This window comes from Ursus maritimus, unplaced genomic scaffold (assembly GCF_017311325.1).
Source record: "Ursus maritimus isolate PB19 unplaced genomic scaffold, ASM1731132v1 scaffold_13, whole genome shotgun sequence".
In the NCBI taxonomy this organism is placed as follows: Eukaryota; Metazoa; Chordata; class Mammalia; order Carnivora; family Ursidae; genus Ursus; species Ursus maritimus.
In genome coordinates, this window is record NW_024423675.1 from 1,355,224 (window position 1) to 1,374,910 (window position 19,687).

Here is a 19,687-nt window from a genome sequence, read left to right on the forward strand (position 1 = left end):
CCAGTAAAGCTCCTTTTTGTGTTGATGGCGTGACTTTCATTCGTAAGTCCCTGGGGCTCTTATTGGGTTAAACCCCCGCATACTCCTTAGCTGGTTTTGTGTGTTTTAAATTGGTTAGGTGACGCGCATCTCTGAACAGTCTTTATTTCCATCAATTCTGAATGACAGCCTCTGCCTGGATAAAGGATCCGGGCCTAGCATGTTTTCTTGAAAGAGCTTTTGTCATTGCTCCCAACCCTTTCGCTCATCCAGGTCTGTGTAGACAGGTCTGATCGAACTTGATACCGGCTTGGCACGTGAGAAATTTTGCCCTGGCCGCTTCAATACTGTATCCTTGGATCTTAATATTTCATGTAAATGCACTATGACGTGACGTGGCGAGGCTCTGTCGTGGCTGAGCTTGGGAGGGTCCTTCTGCCTCTTGGACACGAATGTTTGTTTCCCTCACTAGATTAATAGGTAAGTTTTGTAGCTACAATTTGTTCAAATATCTCTTCTAGACCCTGTTTTTCTCCCACTCGGGATGCTGATGATTCTAACATTGGATCGCTTCATTGAGTCAGTAATCTCCTCTTCATAACCTACATTCGTACACGTGGATTTTAAGACCATCTTCTATTTTCATTTTTCCCTCTATTAAACCCATCCTCCACCTTACTAACCTGCTCTCTGCTTCTGTGACCCTGGCCGTCAGAGCTCTAGTTTTGCCTGCATTTGCCCATAGAATTTTTACTCTACACAGATTCACTTATTTTCTGTCCTTAGGGATCTCTATATTCCTCAAAGTAACCTTTTTGTTACCACTTTTTTCAATTCTACTCATCATTTTGAGCATCGTTACCTTGGAATCTCCACTTCTGATAATTTGCTACATCCATATTCATTATTTCTGTGGCAGAGGCCACAGGTCGCCACTGTCTTTTCTTGCTGGGGGGGCTTCTCCTTCTTGTCATTCTGATGAGGAGAGGTTGGCGGGGTTGTCCAGAGCCCAAATTATTGACTGGGTCCCAGCCGTGCCCTTGTTTTATAGGGATCTTAGGAGTGTGGGCTTTTTTAAAGATTTTATTTATTTATTTATCTGAGAGGAGACAAGATGGCAAGAACGGAACAGAAGCAGGGGAGTGGGAGAGGAAGAAGCAGGTTTCCCAGCAGAGAGGGAGCCCGATGAGGACTCCTTTCCGGAACGCAGGGATCACATACCCTAAGCCGGGCACAGGCGCCAATGACTGCGCCCACCCAGGCGCCCGGGTTGTGGGCTTCTTTGATTTCTCAGCCTGCCTTCTATGTTCTGGGAGGGTTGCCACGCGGATACCTAGGCAACCCCTGTTTGGGTAGAGTCTCCGTGTCCCCCTGTGAGGGGATGGGGATGGGCACTCTCTGAGCCGGTATTTCCAGGCTTTTGTTCTCTGGCTGCTTTCCTTGGCGGTCTGCTGTGCCTCTTCTGAGAGAGCAGCAGAGGCCGACTCAGCCTCTGTCACAGAACAGAGGGATTGCGGCCCGTTCTTCAATACTAATGTTCTGTGGGCCACTTTAACTCCGTTTCTGTTGGTGCTGCTCAACCTTGCAGTGTCCCGGGATGTGTGCGCCCACACCCTCGGCGCCCCAGCCCTCACTTCCAGGGCCGGCGCGTCTCTGTCCTTTGTGTTTCTAATGCCGCCAGCCGCCCCGCGCGCGCTCCCGGATCTCCCGGTCTCAGTCTGGATGCAGTGAGCACACCGGATTCCGGAGTTCCGTGAGAAGCCTGGTGGCGCGTGCTCCCAGCTGTTTTGCGGGTGCCGACCGCGAGTCCGCCCGCTTCCCCGTGCAGGTGGCCCGCCAGCCGCCCCGCGCGCTCTCCGGGAGCTCCCGGTCTCAGTCTGGATCCAGTGAGCGCACCGGGATTCCGGTGTTCCGCGAGATGCCTGGTGGCGCGCGCTCCCAGCTCACCGGTCTCAGTCCGCTCTCTCCCGGATGCCGTCCATGAGTCCGCCCGCTCTCACGTGCAGGTGCCTACTGCTTTCCGGCACCCGAACGCGGCGGCTCCCTCCCCCTTCCAATTATATTCCGATATCTGTGCACGGTTTCAGGGCTCCCCCTCTTCGTACCTCAATACTCAGCGCTGGAGATGTTCATTTGTAGAGATCCAGATGTATCTTCCTGCGTCTCAGGCTGATTCCGTGGTTATTTAGGCTGGTCTGGTACCTATCAAGCTCGACTCGGGACCAGCTGAAAAGGGGGTCCCCTACTCCTCCGCCATCTTAACTCTCCCCCTGTGGCTATACTTCTAAATCTCTCTTTAGCTGGACTTTTTTTTCCCCTCTTGCTTACTAAACCTTCTCTCTCATAGTTTTTATGGATCTGCCAGGAATTTGAGGGTGTCTTAGTTAGGCTGTTCTGGCTTGAGGCCCCTTAAAGGTTGCCATCAAGATATTGGCTAGGGCTGCAGTCAGCTGAGACCTGAGTGGGCCTGGTGGATGTTACTAAGGGAGCTCATTCATATGCCTGGTAAGCTGGTATTGGTTGTTGGGTCTAGCTTGATTTTATTCCATTAGCACTTTGCTGTATGAGAATTCACTTAGCTATGATAGAATTGTACTGCTATTCTCACTACATTTGTCTTGTTCACAAAAATACTATGCAAACCTTCAAATTTCTTGCAAAACAGTGTCTTTATGGAATTCCCCTCATCACTTAATGCTAACCAGGAATCCCTTCAGAAGGAAATTTGGTTTGTCTCATTCTTAGGGAAGCCATACTGTGTTCCAGTGATGACCATTACATTTTTGTTGATTTATCTTTTTAGAGAGTGCGTGCGCATGCGGTGGGGTGCAGAGAGACAGAGAGAGAGAGAATCTTAAGTAGGCTTCATGCCCAGTGTGAAGCCAGACGCGGGGCTCGATCTCACCACCCTGAGATCATGATCTGAGCCGAAATCAAGAGCTTAACTGACTGAGCCACCCAAGCGCCCCCATTAAACTTTTTAAGTTAAGTCATCTGTTCTAGCATTTTGCTAGTAATCAATAGTAGCAATAACAGCTGCAATCACCTACACCAGGCTTTCTCATTTAACAATAAGCAATACTTTTATTTTGAAATGTGTCTCAACTCTTTAGTTTCACTGTTACCATTGAGATAGTATTTATCTCTGAGGAAAGACTGATGAAAACTCCTTGATTAGTTTAGGGAAGAAAGAGGAGATAAAGTTGAAACAATAGGGCACATATACATGCATCTTCTAGCACAGAATTATGATTATATACACCTGTCACTCTCTCCTATCCATGAACTACTTAAGAACCAGAGTTGTGTATCACCTTCATTTTTATTCATTTAGTATATAAGAAATATGTCTAGTACATAGCAAGTAAGGTATTAATATTTGGTAAAAATTCAGTAAAGTAGGAAAGCTTAAAAGTCATTGTATCGTCTTACAGGTGTTAGGGAATAAATGAGTTAAACTCTTAACATTTCCATTATTGATGCTATCAGGGCCCTGAGTTAGGGTGGTGGCAGAAGTTAAAATTAAGAGGCAGGCTGACAACGTAAAATACTGTGCTAGGGTACCCACTGTTAGGAAATAGGCACACATGTTCTGGTAAGCATTCACTATGGCTGCAATTTGAGGGATACATTTTGTAACTTAAATGCTTTGGTTAATCTCTGGGATGGCCTCTTGTTTGTTTCTACCTTATTCTATAGGATAGCTGTGTCTGATGTGGCCGTCCTTTCCAGAGAACCATAACACAGATTTTTGTAGTCCTTTGTTTGCTCTCTTGGATGAATTCTATTTGTGAGTCACTAGTAACTTTCAAAGCATTATTATTGCAGGTGGAACAGAATCCCTGGTTAGGGTTTGGCGCTGTTGCTATTGCTGTATTGTGCTCAGGATTTGCAGGTAAATCAAACACATCATTTTATTCTTTAAAATTTTTAGAAAATATTAAACTCTAAATAGGGATCTAGTTTATCTTATTTCATTGTAACAGTTTTATTCCCAGTAAGGTTTATTTTCCTATAGTTTTGTGTCAGCTGTATTTTCAGTAAATGGATGGATGGCATTGTTTAATTCAGTTCAGACCTCAGTCCTTATTCATACTTGCGGTTATGTAAGAACATACATCATGCTTACCATCCTCAGTCCACCTAAGAACCCAAAGTAAATGAACGAAGACTTCCGAAAATGGAGGAAGTTAGCAGTTAGAAAGCCTGAGTACCTCTTTCCATTTTTCTGGAAGTGACACTACCTTCAGGGGAGATTCTGATGCTTTAGGGTGTAAGTTACCAGCTCATTATCTGTTTTTCCCTGTTAACCTCAAGTTCTTCCTCTGCTTTAACAGATTAGGAATTATGGAGTAGGGAGAAAAGGGGGGTGGGGTGGAGAGCACCTCAGAAAAGTTAACACATAGAAGTAACAGCCAAAAAGGGAGGGATGAGAACCAAAGTCACTAACATCAAATAAACATGGAAGTCTAGAGTTGTATGTGTGAGACAAGGTATGAATGTTAAGTGCAACATGTGTTTTAGAAATAGTTCCAACAGAGAAGAACCTGAAAGTTCTTTTTAATAAAAGTGTATTAGTTATAGCTATGTTTGTTATCTTCGTGTTATTTCAAGAGTTAGGATTCTTCTTCCTTTTGACTAGGAAAGGAGGCTGATATAATATGGAAGTGAATTATTGCTTGTAAAAAAATGTTTGATAAGGGGAAAATCTAAACTTGGGAATATACTTAATGATAGCATCATGCTAAATTTTTATTCTAGGAACCAGCAAATTAGAAACAAGAACTGAGTTACCCAAAAAATATGCTACTAGACTTTTAGCACCATTTTGAATAATTAAGTGTTTATGTCCAGCATTCTATTTAGTTCAACCTCTCAGTACACAATTTAGGAAATGGTGGGTGGTTTAATATCCCTTTATGCTTGGAGTAACTGGGCACCTAATAGTTGAGTGGTTTTCCCAGGAAGAATATTAAAAAATGGGAATAGGAAGAGCCATTACGTTTGTTCCCATTCTCTTTTTCTAACACACACTCACCAAGAACAATCTTGTTTTTCATTAGAATTTTTAGTTGATTAGTATTTGAATGGCAGTTTCTAAATCTGTAATTAACTTGGTGTTTATAATGAAAATCTCTGATGTCCTTGTATACATGTATTCATTTTAAGTATAAATCTTAAAGCAGTGCTATGTGATTTTGGGTGTATGTGGTGAGGAGTCATTTGCTCTTTTGGAGTATCCGAAAAAGACTATGGGCCCTCAACCCCAAGAAAATGTATGTATACCCCAAATGTATTACTTAGTGAGGGAGTTAACTTATGGTCCTTCTGACATCATGTATGAACTTGGCTTGTGGAACTCTAAAGGAAAATGACTTCACTCAGCAAGTTCTATTTAAATTTTATTTTGGTTGTGTTATTCTGAAAAAATCCCAAGTGGTGATTATATAGGTTATTTTGCAGAGCTGGGAGTTTTCATTACTAGGCAGATATTACAGGGATATGATTAAGGTAATTGACTCTAATAGTATAGTTTTCCAGCTGACCAAAGGAACTCTATTATTGGCATTAACAGAGCGCTTCTGTGATCTATCTTACTGCTACAATAAAGGCAGAAACTGTTCTTAAAAATAATTTACGAGTCTCCTGTTAAATGTGGGTTGGAAAGTTCCCTCTTTGTTATTAATTTTATATGCTCTATAAAAATACATGTTGATAATGTTTTATGTGCTACGTGTCACAACCAAAAAATAAATGTGCATTTGATGTAAAATGTGTTTGTTCCCTGAATCACATACTTTATATTATCCTACCTGTTACTGTTCTGTTAGCGTTCTAAATGAAAGGCATTTTAAATTAATTTTTAATAGTATCTTTCATATTTGCGTATCTAATTTTTTTTCCAGGAGTATATTTTGAAAAAGTTTTAAAGAGTTCAGACACTTCCCTTTGGGTGAGAAACATTCAGATGTATCTATCAGGGATTGTTGTGACATTAGTTGGCGTCTACTTGTCAGATGGACCTGAAGTTAATGAAAAAGGATTTTTCTATGGTTACACATATCATGTCTGGTTTGTCATTTGTAAGTATCCAGGAATTAAAAGTTCTGGATAGTCTTTTAAAAAAAAGTTGTCTGTTTTAAGCCTTTATAGCATTTTGAAATTGTTCCTTTGATACTGTGAACACCAGTTTGAAAATGTAATTTTGGTTTTATTGATGACTTTTGTGGCATAGCTATCCCAAAGCAATTTTGCCTTTCACAATCAAAAGTATTTAATGTGTTAGCAATAAATGTGTACAATTTAGTAGTAGACCACATAGCTCTCTGGGCATGTGAAAAACAATGTTGTTTTGTAGGAACTATTATTCGATTTTAGTACAAACTCTCTCAGATGGCTACTTGTAAGGAAAATAGTATTTTCCTAGGTAAATTAGTATGGCGTCTCTGGGGGTGAAAATTGCTTTACCATCATAGAATGTTTCATTGTTTGAGTGTTAAGATTTTATTTCTTTGTATATACAAGTTCTTGCAAGTGTTGGAGGCCTGTACACTTCTGTTGTGGTCAAGTACACAGACAACATCATGAAGGGCTTTTCTGCGGCAGCCGCCATTGTCCTTTCTACCATTGCTTCAGTGATGCTGTTTGGGTTACAGATAAGTATGTCTTCGTTTGTATTTTTAAGTTTTTAACATAGAAGAGCTTCCCACTTGATTCATTTAATCTGTTCTTAAATATGGCAGCTGGTCCTAGTGTTTACCAAAATTCCTTGTTTCGTTAGTTTATAGTTGTATGGGATGTGGTTCAGCAGTACTGACGTGGTCGCAGTGGTCCTAGAGCTCTATGCTGGGGGTGCTGGTTCTACTGAAGTGAGAGGGCTACTGATAAGCTCTTTTGTAGTCAGGACCTCCCCATCCCCCAGGTTTGAGATACAAGACAACTGAGTAGTTCTTACTTCTGGGTGAATATAGTGTGGTTAGGTATGCAGGGAAATGAATACAAGGACTTTATTTTAATTACATTGCTAAAAGGAATCATTCCCTAAACAAGGCTTTCTATGAGGAAAGAACAGAAAATTCCTAACTTTTGGGCTTTGGTTTTGAAGCAAAATCCAAATCTAAATTAAAGATATCTTTGTTTCATTTAATATGTAATTAATACAAATTTCATTACCATAGCTGGCATTCTGGCACCCTCACTATGCTAGTCCTTCTAATACATATTCCCTTAGCCCGCACGTAGCATTAAGTTGGCTTCTGAATTATTTGAGCAGTGATGTCGACTTAACATTTCATGCTGCCCTAACAGTCATTTTCTTTACTGATCAGTTATACCTCAGTCTGTTAAATAATGACATTAAGTAAGAGACCTGACCTATATTTATGTTTGATTTTAAAACTGACTCTGGTTATAAATACAAATAGAAGAATGCCAAGCCTGTAATCTTAAAAAACCATTTTATAGTATGGTTTAAGTCCTGCATGTACCATTTATTAGTGGTGCAGCCTTGGGGAAATTACTTAACCTGTGTCTTAGTTTCTTCATCTGCAAAATGGGACTAACAGTATCACCCATCTGCTAGGGTTGATTCAGGTGAATGCTCAGAATAGTGCCTAGCACACAGGAAGTCTTCTGTATGAGGCCAACCACTTACCATTTCAGTATCAGTATTTATAGGTCCTCTCTTAGATGTATTTCTTACCTGAATTGAGTGAACTTTTAATTGTAGTTCTGATCCTTCCTTAGCTCAACAAATCCTTATGCCTTTGCTCCTAAGCAATACTTGGGAGCAGTAAAAAATACTTTTGGTCAGTGTCCTTACTGATGGTCAAAGAAATTAATTAGAACATCTTAGCAGTCTTCTAGTTTTCTATTTAGATTTAATTTACTCCCCTTTTTTGAAGGCAAACCTAGTCTTCTCTAGTTAGGACTGAACTAAAAATCACAGCTTGATGTCATTTCTGAGTGCTTTTTTTTTTTTTTTTAATAAAGCTAATGAGATTGTGATGTACTCTATATAGAATACAGTTCAGTTTTGAACAGAATATACAGTTTTGACACTGATTTTGACGTAAGTGTTTATGTATAAAATACCTACTTGTCAAGTTTGGACAAGCTGTAATTTCTTATGTCCTGATTTTCAGGATTAAGATTTACCAAAAAAAAAAAAAAAAAAAGCTAACAGAAAATGGAATTGTACTCAGTAAATCACCACCTTATCTCTTATTCAGAAATCTTCACTAGTTTGAGTCATTGGTCATCTAACTTGGAATTCTGCTCAACTACCTTTTACTGTAAACTTCTACAGGTTTTAGTACCTTGGAAAAGCCACGTTCCACTGCTTTTCTTTAAATTAGCATATAGGGAAGTTGGTATGATCTTCAGCAGTGGTCCAGGACAGGCATACTTGTGTTCTTGAAAAGCACATAGTCAGTCCCTTGATTGTACCTTTTTGGCGGGGGGCTGGGGGTTGAGGGATGGGGAGCTAGAATTGATTATCTTTCTAAACCTTACCATCATAAAAATAGAACGCTTAGATTTATTTTCCATATTATCTAATGGTATAAACCTAAAATTGAAAGATTTCAGAATTTAAAATTGATTACTGTTATACAGTTATAAGGACACAAATACATATTAAGCTATTTTATTTTCTTCTTTTCAGCACTCACCTTTGCTCTGGGCACTCTTCTTGTATGTGTTTCTATATATCTCTATGGATTACCCAGACAAGACACTACATCCATCCAACAAGGAGAAACAGCTTCTAAAGAGAGAGTCGGTGGCGTGTGATTTCAGCCTCAAAAGAGATTCCTACCAAGACTAAACTATTTGCATTAAACTAGAGCCTTAAGTCAATCCCAGAAGGTAGCTTAAACAAAAAACAGTATGTTAACTGTGTCATAAGAATTAAGAAGAAAACTGAGTGAATTGCTACAAAGATTTAATGTGACCTGTTTTGGGTCAACCTGTTTTGCTTTAGAATGAAAGAATTTTATTATTGTACATATAATGTATATAAAAAGTATGGAGAGGTATGGTGTTAAAAAAAAATCATGTGAGGATACAATATTTAAGTAACAAGGTTTGGGACAAGGTTAAGGGTTAAAGTGCCAAAGCCATTTCTGTATGAACTGTTTTCTTGTTCAGGTACCAGGGGAGAAGGACAACCCCTCCTTGTTCTCCAATTCATGTACAGTATTTCATCCCAGCAGCAGTAAAGACCTAGCTCTTTTCTTACAAAGGAGAGGGAAAACCAAGATCGGCTAGTTCAGAAACAAACTGAATGTGTAACTTCTCAAACTGAATCTATTTCACAATGCAGACAATGACTTCTGGGTGGTGAACGAGTACTCCTGTAAGTGCTGTATTTGTGCCAGTCATTGTCTGGATTCATGTGTCTTTGCAGTTAGATGATCTACTTTTCTTCAAAAAATATTTCTAATGTCACTTTTGTACTTTTTTTTATAAAGTATGTTTAAAACTATTGGGCTGTCAAGAATTTGTGAAATTTCAGTGTTTTTAAAAAATTTTCTATAATGTTAATGGGAAAATTCAGCAATAAACTTTATTTATATGAAACCTATGATCATTTTGGTATTGTGATTATAACCATTAAGATAATGCAAAACGTAAAAAAACCCCAAAACATTAAATTTTTCATTTTTTCTATGTTGGAATTTTAGGGTTCTTTGGTTGCATATAAAACAACTCTTGGCTAGCCTTCAGCAAAAACAAGAGTTTATAAGGACTACAGTCAAGGCAGTGGGGCTCTAGGTTGTAGGAGATAATGTACAGTCTTTTCAGGGAGCTGCTTTTGGAAAGACTGGGCTCTGTCACTGTCCCTGTGTCATTTCACTCAAGATTCAAATACCGAGGCAGCTACCACAGATCTGGGAAGGGAAACATTTCTCCAAACAAGTGGAGAAGGCTACAGGACATGAAAAACATGTCCCAACTGTACATTTTTATTCCATGGCTGGTTTGTGCTAAGGAAATAATAACAAGACTTTAAATAAAAATTAGTAATCTGGAAGCTAATGTATTTAAAATTGAGACTGCATGGATGAGTCTTTTCTAGGACTAAGAAGGTGTACCATACTTGCCAATATACAACTATGTTCATTCAACTAGAGAAGCTTTGGTTTATGCTAATATGCTTCTCTATTTGTAAAAGTAGATTGTCACCAATATTCAGAAGACTTCCAGTAACAACATTTAGAATAAATGATAGCAGTCTGAATGGAAATAACTGGCAGATGAGGATAGCCGTACTGACTGAACAGACTGCATCCTACTTACGTTACCTGAACAAATCAAATCACACAAAATATCCTTGACCAATATAGAGGTACATGAAAGAAATAGTTTAAGAAACTCCATTTCAAATTATGCTTTAAGGGACTAATTTTTATAAAAAAGTTCCCAGTAAAATATGTATACAAGTAACTCCTTGTTACTCAGATCTGTTCAGTCCCTAGCTCATGCAGAAGAGTTACCTGTACAGACCAACGACAGACAAGCATGAGATCTGCTCTCTGGGAGTGGCTGTCAGCTGTATAGGTAAAAAGGCTTAATTCTGGTCTCCCCAAATTGATTCAGAACTAGCCAGTATTATAAGAAAATTGAAATTGCTTTTATCAGTTTTATCTGAGGCAAACATGAGATAATCTCTGTTATAAGAACAGTTTCTGGAAGAATGATGCTGTGAAAACCTCAAGCTGGAGCTTACAGTCTAATCTTTTATCCCCCTTAGGACCGCAGTGAATTTTAGAAGATTTGAGTTAGTTTTATAAAACTCTATTTAGTACTTACTGACCAGGAAGGAACTCAAATGATTTTTTTTTTAGATAAAGATTTAATAAGTTGATAAATCACTTAGGCTTACCAAAATATTGATTCTGATACAGAATAACAGTTTAAATTCTAAACAAGGCATATGAGAATAGATTAACTAGAATTCACTCAGTATTTAGAAAGCTATTTTAATTAGAAATTACATCCTACATACAGGTGTTATTCCAAGAAGTTTCATTCCATTGGCTAGGACAGAACGCACAGCTCTGAAAAGATGAAGTCTGGCCTATGAAATAAAACAAAGAATGATTAAATGTTCAATTCAACAACAGGCTAACTATAAGTGAATAAAGAACATTTTTAAAAGTAATTCTTTCTTCCAATTTAAAGTAGGAACAGTATCTCAGAGTGCGCCAGTGTTTGCTGTCGGCAAGGGAAGACAAATGCCTAGCATCCCTTATGACTGGTAGCCAAGAGCTGGGGAGTGGGAGTGACGGTATCATGTTACCCGAAGTATAGCTTCAGATAAGGGGAACTCCTCACTTGAACACTTGACGTAGGAAGAGTGTTTCATAGTCCAGTACTGGGAAATACATAAACACTGACTGTAACAGTCCAATTCTAATTACCACCTGAGTCCATAAGTACACTACTGTAGCCGAACCACAAGATGCTATTTTAGGAACATTCACAAGACTGACTCAGTAACATTAATCGGAGGATGTAGAGATTACATAGAAAACACTTAACATACCCCAGCCACTTCGGGAGGGCTGTCTTTTATAAGCAGTGTCTTGTGTGCCATAGCTGCAAGATGACTGAATCGGGAAGAAAGAAAGAAATGATGAAGACCAGTAGTAATTTCCTGTTGTAACACACAAGCTTGGTATCTTACTCCCTCAACTTAAGGAAATCGAAAGCCCAGAGCCAGTAAAGGATGTGTGTAACACTGGAAGTTGAGACTTGAATTCACTGCTTTTCTGTAACAGGAAAAGTAAAACACGTTAAACTAAAACTTTAGATTTTGATCGTAATACCTTAAGTTCTTAAGGTTATGATTTCACTGCTTGACAAAGGGGATTCCTTTCTAAAAATTAGTTTTTCTCATTTAGGCATCTTTTAGGATGAAAGATACAACATGACCTGGATATTGCCCCTCTGTACGGTGAGGAGGTGGGGTAAAGACTAGGTATGGGTCCACTGCACACACACTGGCCACTCTTCTCTAAAGTATCTTTTCTGTTTAGGTAGAGCAGCAAACAGAACAATATGCCAGAGAAATGATGCTTCTGACATTCATTTCAATGACTGACATCTAATTAGACTTTTTGGCTTCTTTATTTCTCTATGACTAGGTAGAATTTAAAGGAAAAAAATTTATTTAAATCTGGGGAAGACAGCTAAAAAGGATAATCAAGAAAACAGTACCAATAAATCTGATTTCAGTAAATCTTGAGTAAAAACAAGTATTTCCTTTCTTAAATAGATTTATGGAAAGATACAATTGATCTAGAAGATACTCAACTTCTATTCAGAGTTTCTGAAACGTGCTACTAAGAAATTCCTATTAAACTGATTTGCCTTCCAATTCATCCTCTGCCCTTTAGCTGACTGATTTTTCTATGTCTCTGTTTAAAGTCTTTTTATGGACTCCACTGCCCTGAAAATAAGCTGAAATGCCCTAATACAGGCAGAAGAGCTTTTATACACTCATTTCTCACCCTTCCCAGGACCATGCTTGTAGTTCCATCAACGCGCTATGTTCTTGCTCAACCGTGGGCTTTCTCTTCCTTTTCTGCCACCTTGCTTCTCCTGATTAATATCGACTCCTCTTCTCCAAGAAGCCCTCTCTCGTCCAGCAAGGCTGGGCTGAATGCCGTAACACTGTCTCTTACGTCCACTCTATCCGAGCACATATGTGCTGTTAATTAACTACCTGTGACGAAGCTGTTGGTTCTTATAGCACACTGAATGAATAAATGAACATTAACTGCTGCTTTGCAAAGATGAAGCAAGAATTTCTGTAACTTAAGGCATCTCACTTTTTAGGCCAGGAGGTTTGTTTATAACAAAACTTTAGAAGAAAGAAAGGTCCTTTGTCAGATCACATCTCCAATGTCTTTAATATCTGAAAACAGCAAGGTTATAAAGTACCTTAGAGTTAGAAGGTAACTGACAATGTGCCTGGGTTGAAGGTCCTGAGAAGATCTATAAAGCACCTCGTCGAACCTAAAAGATATGTGACAGGAGCAGTTGGCAAGGGAAGGCTGCACATATTACACTAAGCTGTTAAGATCTTGGATGTAAGGTTGACTGGACATCATTAAGAGTAGAAGGTATAGGGGCACCTGGGTGGCTCAGTCAGCTGAGCATCTGACTCTTGGGTTTCGGCTCAGGTCATGATCTTGGGGTCATGAGATTGAGCCCTGTGTCAGGTTCTGAGCCCAGGGTGAAGCCTGCTTAAGTTTCTCTCTCTCTCCCCCTCTGCCTCTGCAACTACGCATGCTCTTGCTCTCTCTAAAAAAAGAGTAGAAGGTATATGAAAAAAGACCTTGTGTGCATTTGAAGGTAAAGGCACATTTTTCTTTCTTACAAATTCCCTGATGGCAGGTACTTTCTAAATCATTTTGATATCCCTTACGCCTAGCCCAGAACAAGGACTCAGGCTGTTAAATTGAATGTAAAAAGCCTATGGCCATATTTAAGAATATAATCTAGCCTTCGATGCCAAGAAAACCAGGTTGGCTTTTATTTTCTAACAAAAATTGGTCAAATGTAAGAAAACTGACTCCTCTGATACCACGAAAGAGCCACTGACCACTGTGTGGCAATCAGAGAAAACTACCTTGTTAACTACCCACATCCTTTGCAGAGACTAGTATCTCCTGACAAGCAGGGCTACGAGAGCTCAAAGCGTGGTCTCTTGCCTAGTGTCAGGGCGTCAAGTAGGTGTTTGAGACTGTGCCCGGAAACCACGAGGCAGGGTTCACAGAAGCTGCACACAGGCGGAAGTTTTCCTTCACTTGGCAAACAGAGTGAGGAGAAGATGATCTTTCCCAAAACTAAACATTTATGCTTTTACACCAGGCTTTCCATTCTCACGCCATGACCTGGAGGATGTCAGGCACCTGTACTGATTCAGGAGTGGTATTTTTAAGCCCCAAGGACTGACCTTAACTGTGTCTTCTACTGTCTGCCCTCAAAGGGCAGGTCAACACTTTGGCCAGACCTTCAGGAAAGTGCTGTCTGGAGGCAGGGGGGCAAGAGCTAGCTACTGGTTTGTTCACCCCAGGGTCAGCAAACCATCAACAGTCATTTCACTAAGCAGGTCCAGACTCAATAGTACCAGAAAACTATACCTGAGAAGATGCTGGAGAATGGAAACAGACTGTGGCTCTTGTAAACAAGCAGTGTTGAAGTCATTTAGATAACCACATCCAAAAGTCTCCTCCAAACTGTTATCAAAAGTTTAAAAGCAACAAAGGATTAAACAAGTCATCCAAGGACACATCATTGCAAGTTTGTCACAATACCTCAATTTTTCCTAACTCTGTTTCTTCCTCTGAAAAGAATAATGAATAATGGCAGCATTATTCTGAGTACTAAATAAGGTAATATACATAAAAGCACTTCTCAGATGCTCATTAAATATTTTAAAAACCAAACCTAACAGGTGGTCCACTGTACTTCTAACTAGTTTTGGATATGAGATACTGGAGAAGCCCAGCAAACAGGACCTTTGATCTTAGGAGAACATCAGCCCACCCCCACCCCAGGAAGGCCAGAGGGGCTCAGCGTTTCCCGGCAGACGCCCCTCACCTGTGGAGGCGGGCGTGTGTGTACTGCAGGAAGACTCCTGTGTCCCCACGACTCTGGAAAACACGATCCCAGCTGAACTGATAGTCAGATAAGAGTAAACCTTTGAAGTCCTAGAATGACAAGAGTACATTTTTAGCGCTGGGGTTTGTTCTAATACCAAACAAAAGGGTCTCACAGGAGGCAGTCTTAACAGACCTGAATAATGAGTGCAGCGAGCCCGACCCTCTCTGCAGTCTCCTGTGGGTTCTCCAGTTCTCTGGTAGCTGGAACAGACAAAGGCAGCTATCTTTAACTTACATGAACAGAATCAAGGATTCTGAAAAAATATGCCAAAAATGTACGTTGCCAGTAAGAAGAACAAACAGGTTCACAGTGGGCAATTTACTTTCCAAATTTGGGCTAATTTACCTTGGATAAAGACATTCCCCTGCCTACGTTAAAAGGAAAGAAACACAAATTCACATTTCTCATAAACAGCCCTTATGATACTTTTCCAAGGTTGAACAAAGACATGAGTACTTGTGACCTGTTTCCTATTACATAACACGGGAATGTCACATAACCACTCCAACAGTGGAATGACAACGCTAAAGCTGTCCATGAAAAGAGGCCTAGGGTCATATCAATTCAGATTACTGAACTGAATGACACCAAGCAGCAAGTCTAAAACCTCTGGCACCTCTAATTAGTGTGAGCTATTTCTGACAAGGTTAGTGAAAGTGAAGAGAGGGATGGTCAAAATAAATCGTACTGCACAAAAGTCCCGCAAAACATCCAAGTGGCATGTAAGTTATGACTGTAACAACAATAAAGTGAATTCACTCTTAACAGAAGCCATGTTCTGTAGCATCCTTGATTGAATCTCATTTAGAACATCTTCCAGAAAAGTAACATTTCCTCTTCGAGTCTTCATTCCCTGCACCACTCCAAAGGGCACATGCTGGCACCTGAAATGGAAGAGAACAGAACGGATGATCAAAGTGCCTAATACCCTTTTAGAGAGTAGTCTGAATTTCAACTCTCATAGAGGGCCTTTTCAAAATTAATCAACTGAAACAGGATGTGATTTGTTATATGCCACAAAAGATGTTAAACACACAGCTTCATTTTACAGAGATAACCACTAAGCTGTGATTAAATTACTAGTTGCCTTTGTGAAAAAAGGGAGGGATCAAGAATTTTGGAAATCAAGCCAGTGAGAGCAGATGTCTAATAAAGACACATTATTAAATGTTTATAAGTTAGAAATGAATATAACCAAGACATAAATTAATGTAAAAAACAAATCTGCTTCTACACTAACACCCTGAAATAAAGAAGTGAAATTTGAATGACGACCTTTAACAACTTGGTATATTTTGGGACTTGGCTGACCTAACAAACCCTTAATGATCTAGAGCAGACAGTTACGAACCATGCAGACATTACCTTTCTGCCCAGTCATATCCCATGATCTGCAGCATTTGGAACACTTGCTGAAAATGCTTTTTTTGCCCTTTATCTGTCTTGGGGAAAAAATGTATTTAAAATAACAGTGATAAGTTAACCTACAAAAATAGGTGAGGCGTAAATCAAAATATTTGAGTTTTGACACACCAGAGTCATTGCCAACTGATGTATTTTAAATAAGTACACAAAGAAGATGCCAATAGGTCTAAGCTGAGTGCACTACAAGAGAAGAAAGCCGTAGCACTCGACTGAGTCAGGAGGAAATATGAACTTTAATCTCAGTATACTATTTCAATTCTTTCTCCTTCAGCTATCATGACCTTTATCTCCAAGAAGGACGAAGCTCAGCTCTAATAAGATATTTAATGGCAACTTTCTTTTCTTAGGGGAAAGGGAGAGGCACATGGAGAGGAAGAAAAGGGAAGAGACCAGAATAACCCTTAGCAATAAGAGGAACAAACTACTGATGCACACAACAGCTTGGGTGGATCTCAAAAGTATTCATTATGCTGAGTGAAGAAAGCCAATCTCAAAAGATTACCTACTGTGATCCATTTATATAACATTTTCAAAGTGACAACACTGTAGTGATGGAGAACAGAGCAATGGTTGCCAGGGGTTAGGGTAGGGGGTAAATGATTACTAAGTGGTTGCCAAGAGGGTGTTTGCTGCACCATGGAACTGTTGTCTATTCTGAATGTTATGACGGTTACATGATCTACACATGATACAATTTCCCAACCCCTGCCTCCCAACATATCTAGGCCCACACACAAGTACATGTAAAAACTGGTGGAATTTCTTTTTTTTTTTTTTTTAAGATTTTATTTTAGAGAGAGAGAGAGAGCAGGAGCAGGGAGGGGCAGAGGGGGAGGGAGTGGGAGAGAAGTGGCGGAGTCTGATATGGGGCTCAATCTCAGGACCCTGAGATCATGACCTGAGCCAAAATCAAGAGTCAGACACTTAACTGACTGAGCCATCCAGGTGCCCTGAAATTGGTGGAATTTAACTAAGGTCTTTAACAATGTCAGTTTCCTGGCACAAAGTACTATGGTTATGTAAGATACTATCTTTGGGGAAGGCTAGGTGAAGGGTCCATGGAAACTCTGTACTATTTTAAAACTTGTGATTCTTAAAGATTTAAAATAAAAAGTTATTTTTTAAAAAGTGCATTATGGGAACCTATACATATTCATTTCACATAACCATTTTCCTGATCTGGGTAATTTTTTTTTTTATTATGAAGCAATGTGAATGTTTTCACTTTTAAAGAGTTTTGTTTTTCTTTTAACATAGCGGTTTCTATCTTAAATAAACTTAACACTGAATTCCTTTTATATTTTGACAAAATTATTTTTCCATAGTTTTCAACATGATGTATAATTTCTATCTTTGTAGTTTTCATGAGGTAGAGATAACTTTTTTATTGTGATTACCTACCACATAAATCATTGTATCAAAATTATACTTGTCCATTCGATCTATAGCAGCTGCAAGATCTCTGAAAAAAAAATGGCCATAGATTAAGAGTTACTAAGCAGATCTGGGTAAAAATTTGTTTTACCTATTTAATAGTAATGAGGCTTTTCTAATTAAGAAGTCCTATTATCCCACAGCCTAGAGTATATTACCCATGATTATATAATCCCAACTCCACACTTTGATATAAAATAATAGTAATAAAAATAGCTTTGGGAAAAGCAATAATAATAAAAGTACTGTGGAAAGATTAAAAAAAAAACCAAAATAAATAAACATAAGCTCTGGGAAAAGTAGTAGTATTAGGCAGAGTGTCTGTAGGTAAATACTTAATGATTCGTTAATTAAGCCTCTACTGGAAAGAATCACGTAAGTGTCACTTTTCTGCAGTACACTTTCTTAAAGAACATATTCAAAACTCAGGTGATGTGGCAGCTACCCCGGTATCTTTTAGCTACTCTTCTATTAGTACTATCGAGGACTTTCAAAATCTTCAATCAGTCACAAGCAACACCTTCTAAAGCACTGTAAAAGACCATAAAGTCCTTTGACAAAAAGTCAACTCTTCTTTCTCTAAGTAAGACTCAGTTTGCATCTAGTATGAATTAATGAAAAACAAACCATAAACTACGAAATTTCAAGTTGAAATTATGAGAGTATTGAAATTTAAAATTAAAGCTATTTTTGGTTAACAATATACGACACTGGGAAGATTTCTAAAGTTCCTAGATCTTTTGAAATGTTGAGGATCAACAAAATGTCTAGCCCCCACCTCGTGATCTTGATATAGAGCATGCATTTGCAACAGAGGCAAAAGCCGGCTCTTAAGGAACAACAAAATCTTACTCTTTTTTTTTTTTAAGATTTTTTTATTTTGAGAAAGCAGGGGTGTGCACGCAAGCAGGAGGGTAGGGGATGCGGGTGGGCAGAAGGATTGGGGGAGAGAGTCTTAAGCAGATTCCGCACTGAGTGTGGAGCCAATGCAGGGCTCGATCTCATGACCCTGAGATCACGACCTGAGCCAAAAACAAAAGTCAGATGCTTAACTGACTGTGCCACCCACACGCCCCCAAATCTTACTCTTTTTATGTATAAAGCACATACATGCATACAATACATACAAATGTACAGGATATCTGTGATATTAAAATTTCATGAGGTGGGGAAGTAGGAAAAATTGGCAAAAAGGCTCCAGAGAGCAGGGCTACAATGAAAAAAAAAAAAAAAGGCTGTGAAACACAAGATTATCCCCCAGATGAAGTCACAAATATAGACCCCTATTGGAGTTTTGGTTTGGGCCAAGGACAAAACAAAGAGAAGCCTTTTGATCCAATGAAATATAAAAGGAGAATGTTAACAAAAAGCTCTAGGTTGAGTTTGTAGAACTTGAGTTTGAAAGCAGGAAGGAATCCAAGGTTATTTAGTTCAGGCCTCTTATTTCAAAGTAGGGATTCACGGCCCAAGGAGGGTAAGTGTAGTTGTGGTCTCAGAACAAAACTCTAGGTCTCCAGCCTCACCCTGCGCTCTTGTTAGAGAAAAGTGCAGGAGAATACTGACAACTCCTTTAATTCACATCCATATATAGATGTATTCTATAAGGAACCCACTGAAAGGGCAGAAACTAAAGTTAGAGGTGAAAAATCAAACATTTCAACAAGCGGCAAAAAACACAATTATTCTCCCAAAGAGAAAAGACAAAGTATACGCATTAAGGTAAATACACAGAAAAATCCAGACCTAATGAATGTTAGCCCAAGAAAGATAACCAAATCAGGAAAGCTATAATCATTAGGACATGGAGTATCTGATGTGCATGGAAACATTTCCTATAGCCACTGCTTAAGGGTTTCTCTAGGTAATCTGTCCAGCAGTAATTGGTTGGCACAAAATATTTTTCTACTATTATTTTTTAACCTAGAAAAAGAAATGTACTTCTTACATACAGAGGTTCTTCTGACTTCCTAACTCCAATTGTATGGAATTGATAAAGGGAAATGCCAAAAAGTAACAGAAAGCAAGGGATCAATTTTCTAAGGCACAGGAGGAGAATCAGATGGTTGTATAAAGCTGTTGGAACAAATGATGGTAGTTAACAAGAACAGTAAATATCATTTCTTTAACTATGCTATAAAAGTGGGTTTATGATCCAAGATAAAACTCCAGC

The 19,687-nt window shown here is 39.1% G+C and overlaps 2 protein-coding genes across 7 annotated transcripts in view; one reads left to right on the forward strand and one right to left on the reverse strand.

Moving 5' to 3' along the window:
- SLC35A1 (solute carrier family 35 member A1) overlaps positions 1–9,236 on the forward strand; it is a 32,081-nt gene extending 22,845 nt beyond the window's left edge. The window contains exons 5-8 of the mRNA XM_008687433.2: positions 3,808–3,874; positions 5,886–6,062; positions 6,505–6,639; positions 8,645–9,236. Coding sequence (XP_008685655.1) covers positions 3,808–3,874; positions 5,886–6,062; positions 6,505–6,639; positions 8,645–8,772 — 507 coding nt within the window. The 3' untranslated portion in view covers positions 8,773–9,236. The remainder of the gene's footprint in view (positions 1–3,807; positions 3,875–5,885; positions 6,063–6,504; positions 6,640–8,644) is intronic.
- Positions 9,237–10,953: 1,717 nt separating this feature from the next.
- The window catches only part of RARS2 (arginyl-tRNA synthetase 2, mitochondrial), a 55,950-nt gene continuing 47,216 nt past the window's right edge, over positions 10,954–19,687 (reverse strand). For all 6 annotated transcript variants that reach the window (XM_040627527.1, XM_008687445.2, XM_040627524.1 and 3 more), the window contains 9 exons: positions 17,485–17,545; positions 16,024–16,100; positions 15,418–15,542; positions 14,791–14,858; positions 14,596–14,705; positions 14,136–14,231; positions 12,931–13,005; positions 11,531–11,594; positions 10,954–11,062 (listed from right to left, as the gene is read on the reverse strand). In XM_040627527.1, the coding sequence (XP_040483461.1) occupies positions 10,976–11,062; positions 11,531–11,594; positions 12,931–13,005; positions 14,136–14,231; positions 14,596–14,705; positions 14,791–14,858; positions 15,418–15,542; positions 16,024–16,100; positions 17,485–17,545 (763 nt within the window). In that variant the 3' untranslated portion in view covers positions 10,954–10,975. The remainder of the gene's footprint in view (positions 11,063–11,530; positions 11,595–12,930; positions 13,006–14,135; positions 14,232–14,595; positions 14,706–14,790; positions 14,859–15,417; positions 15,543–16,023; positions 16,101–17,484; positions 17,546–19,687) is intronic.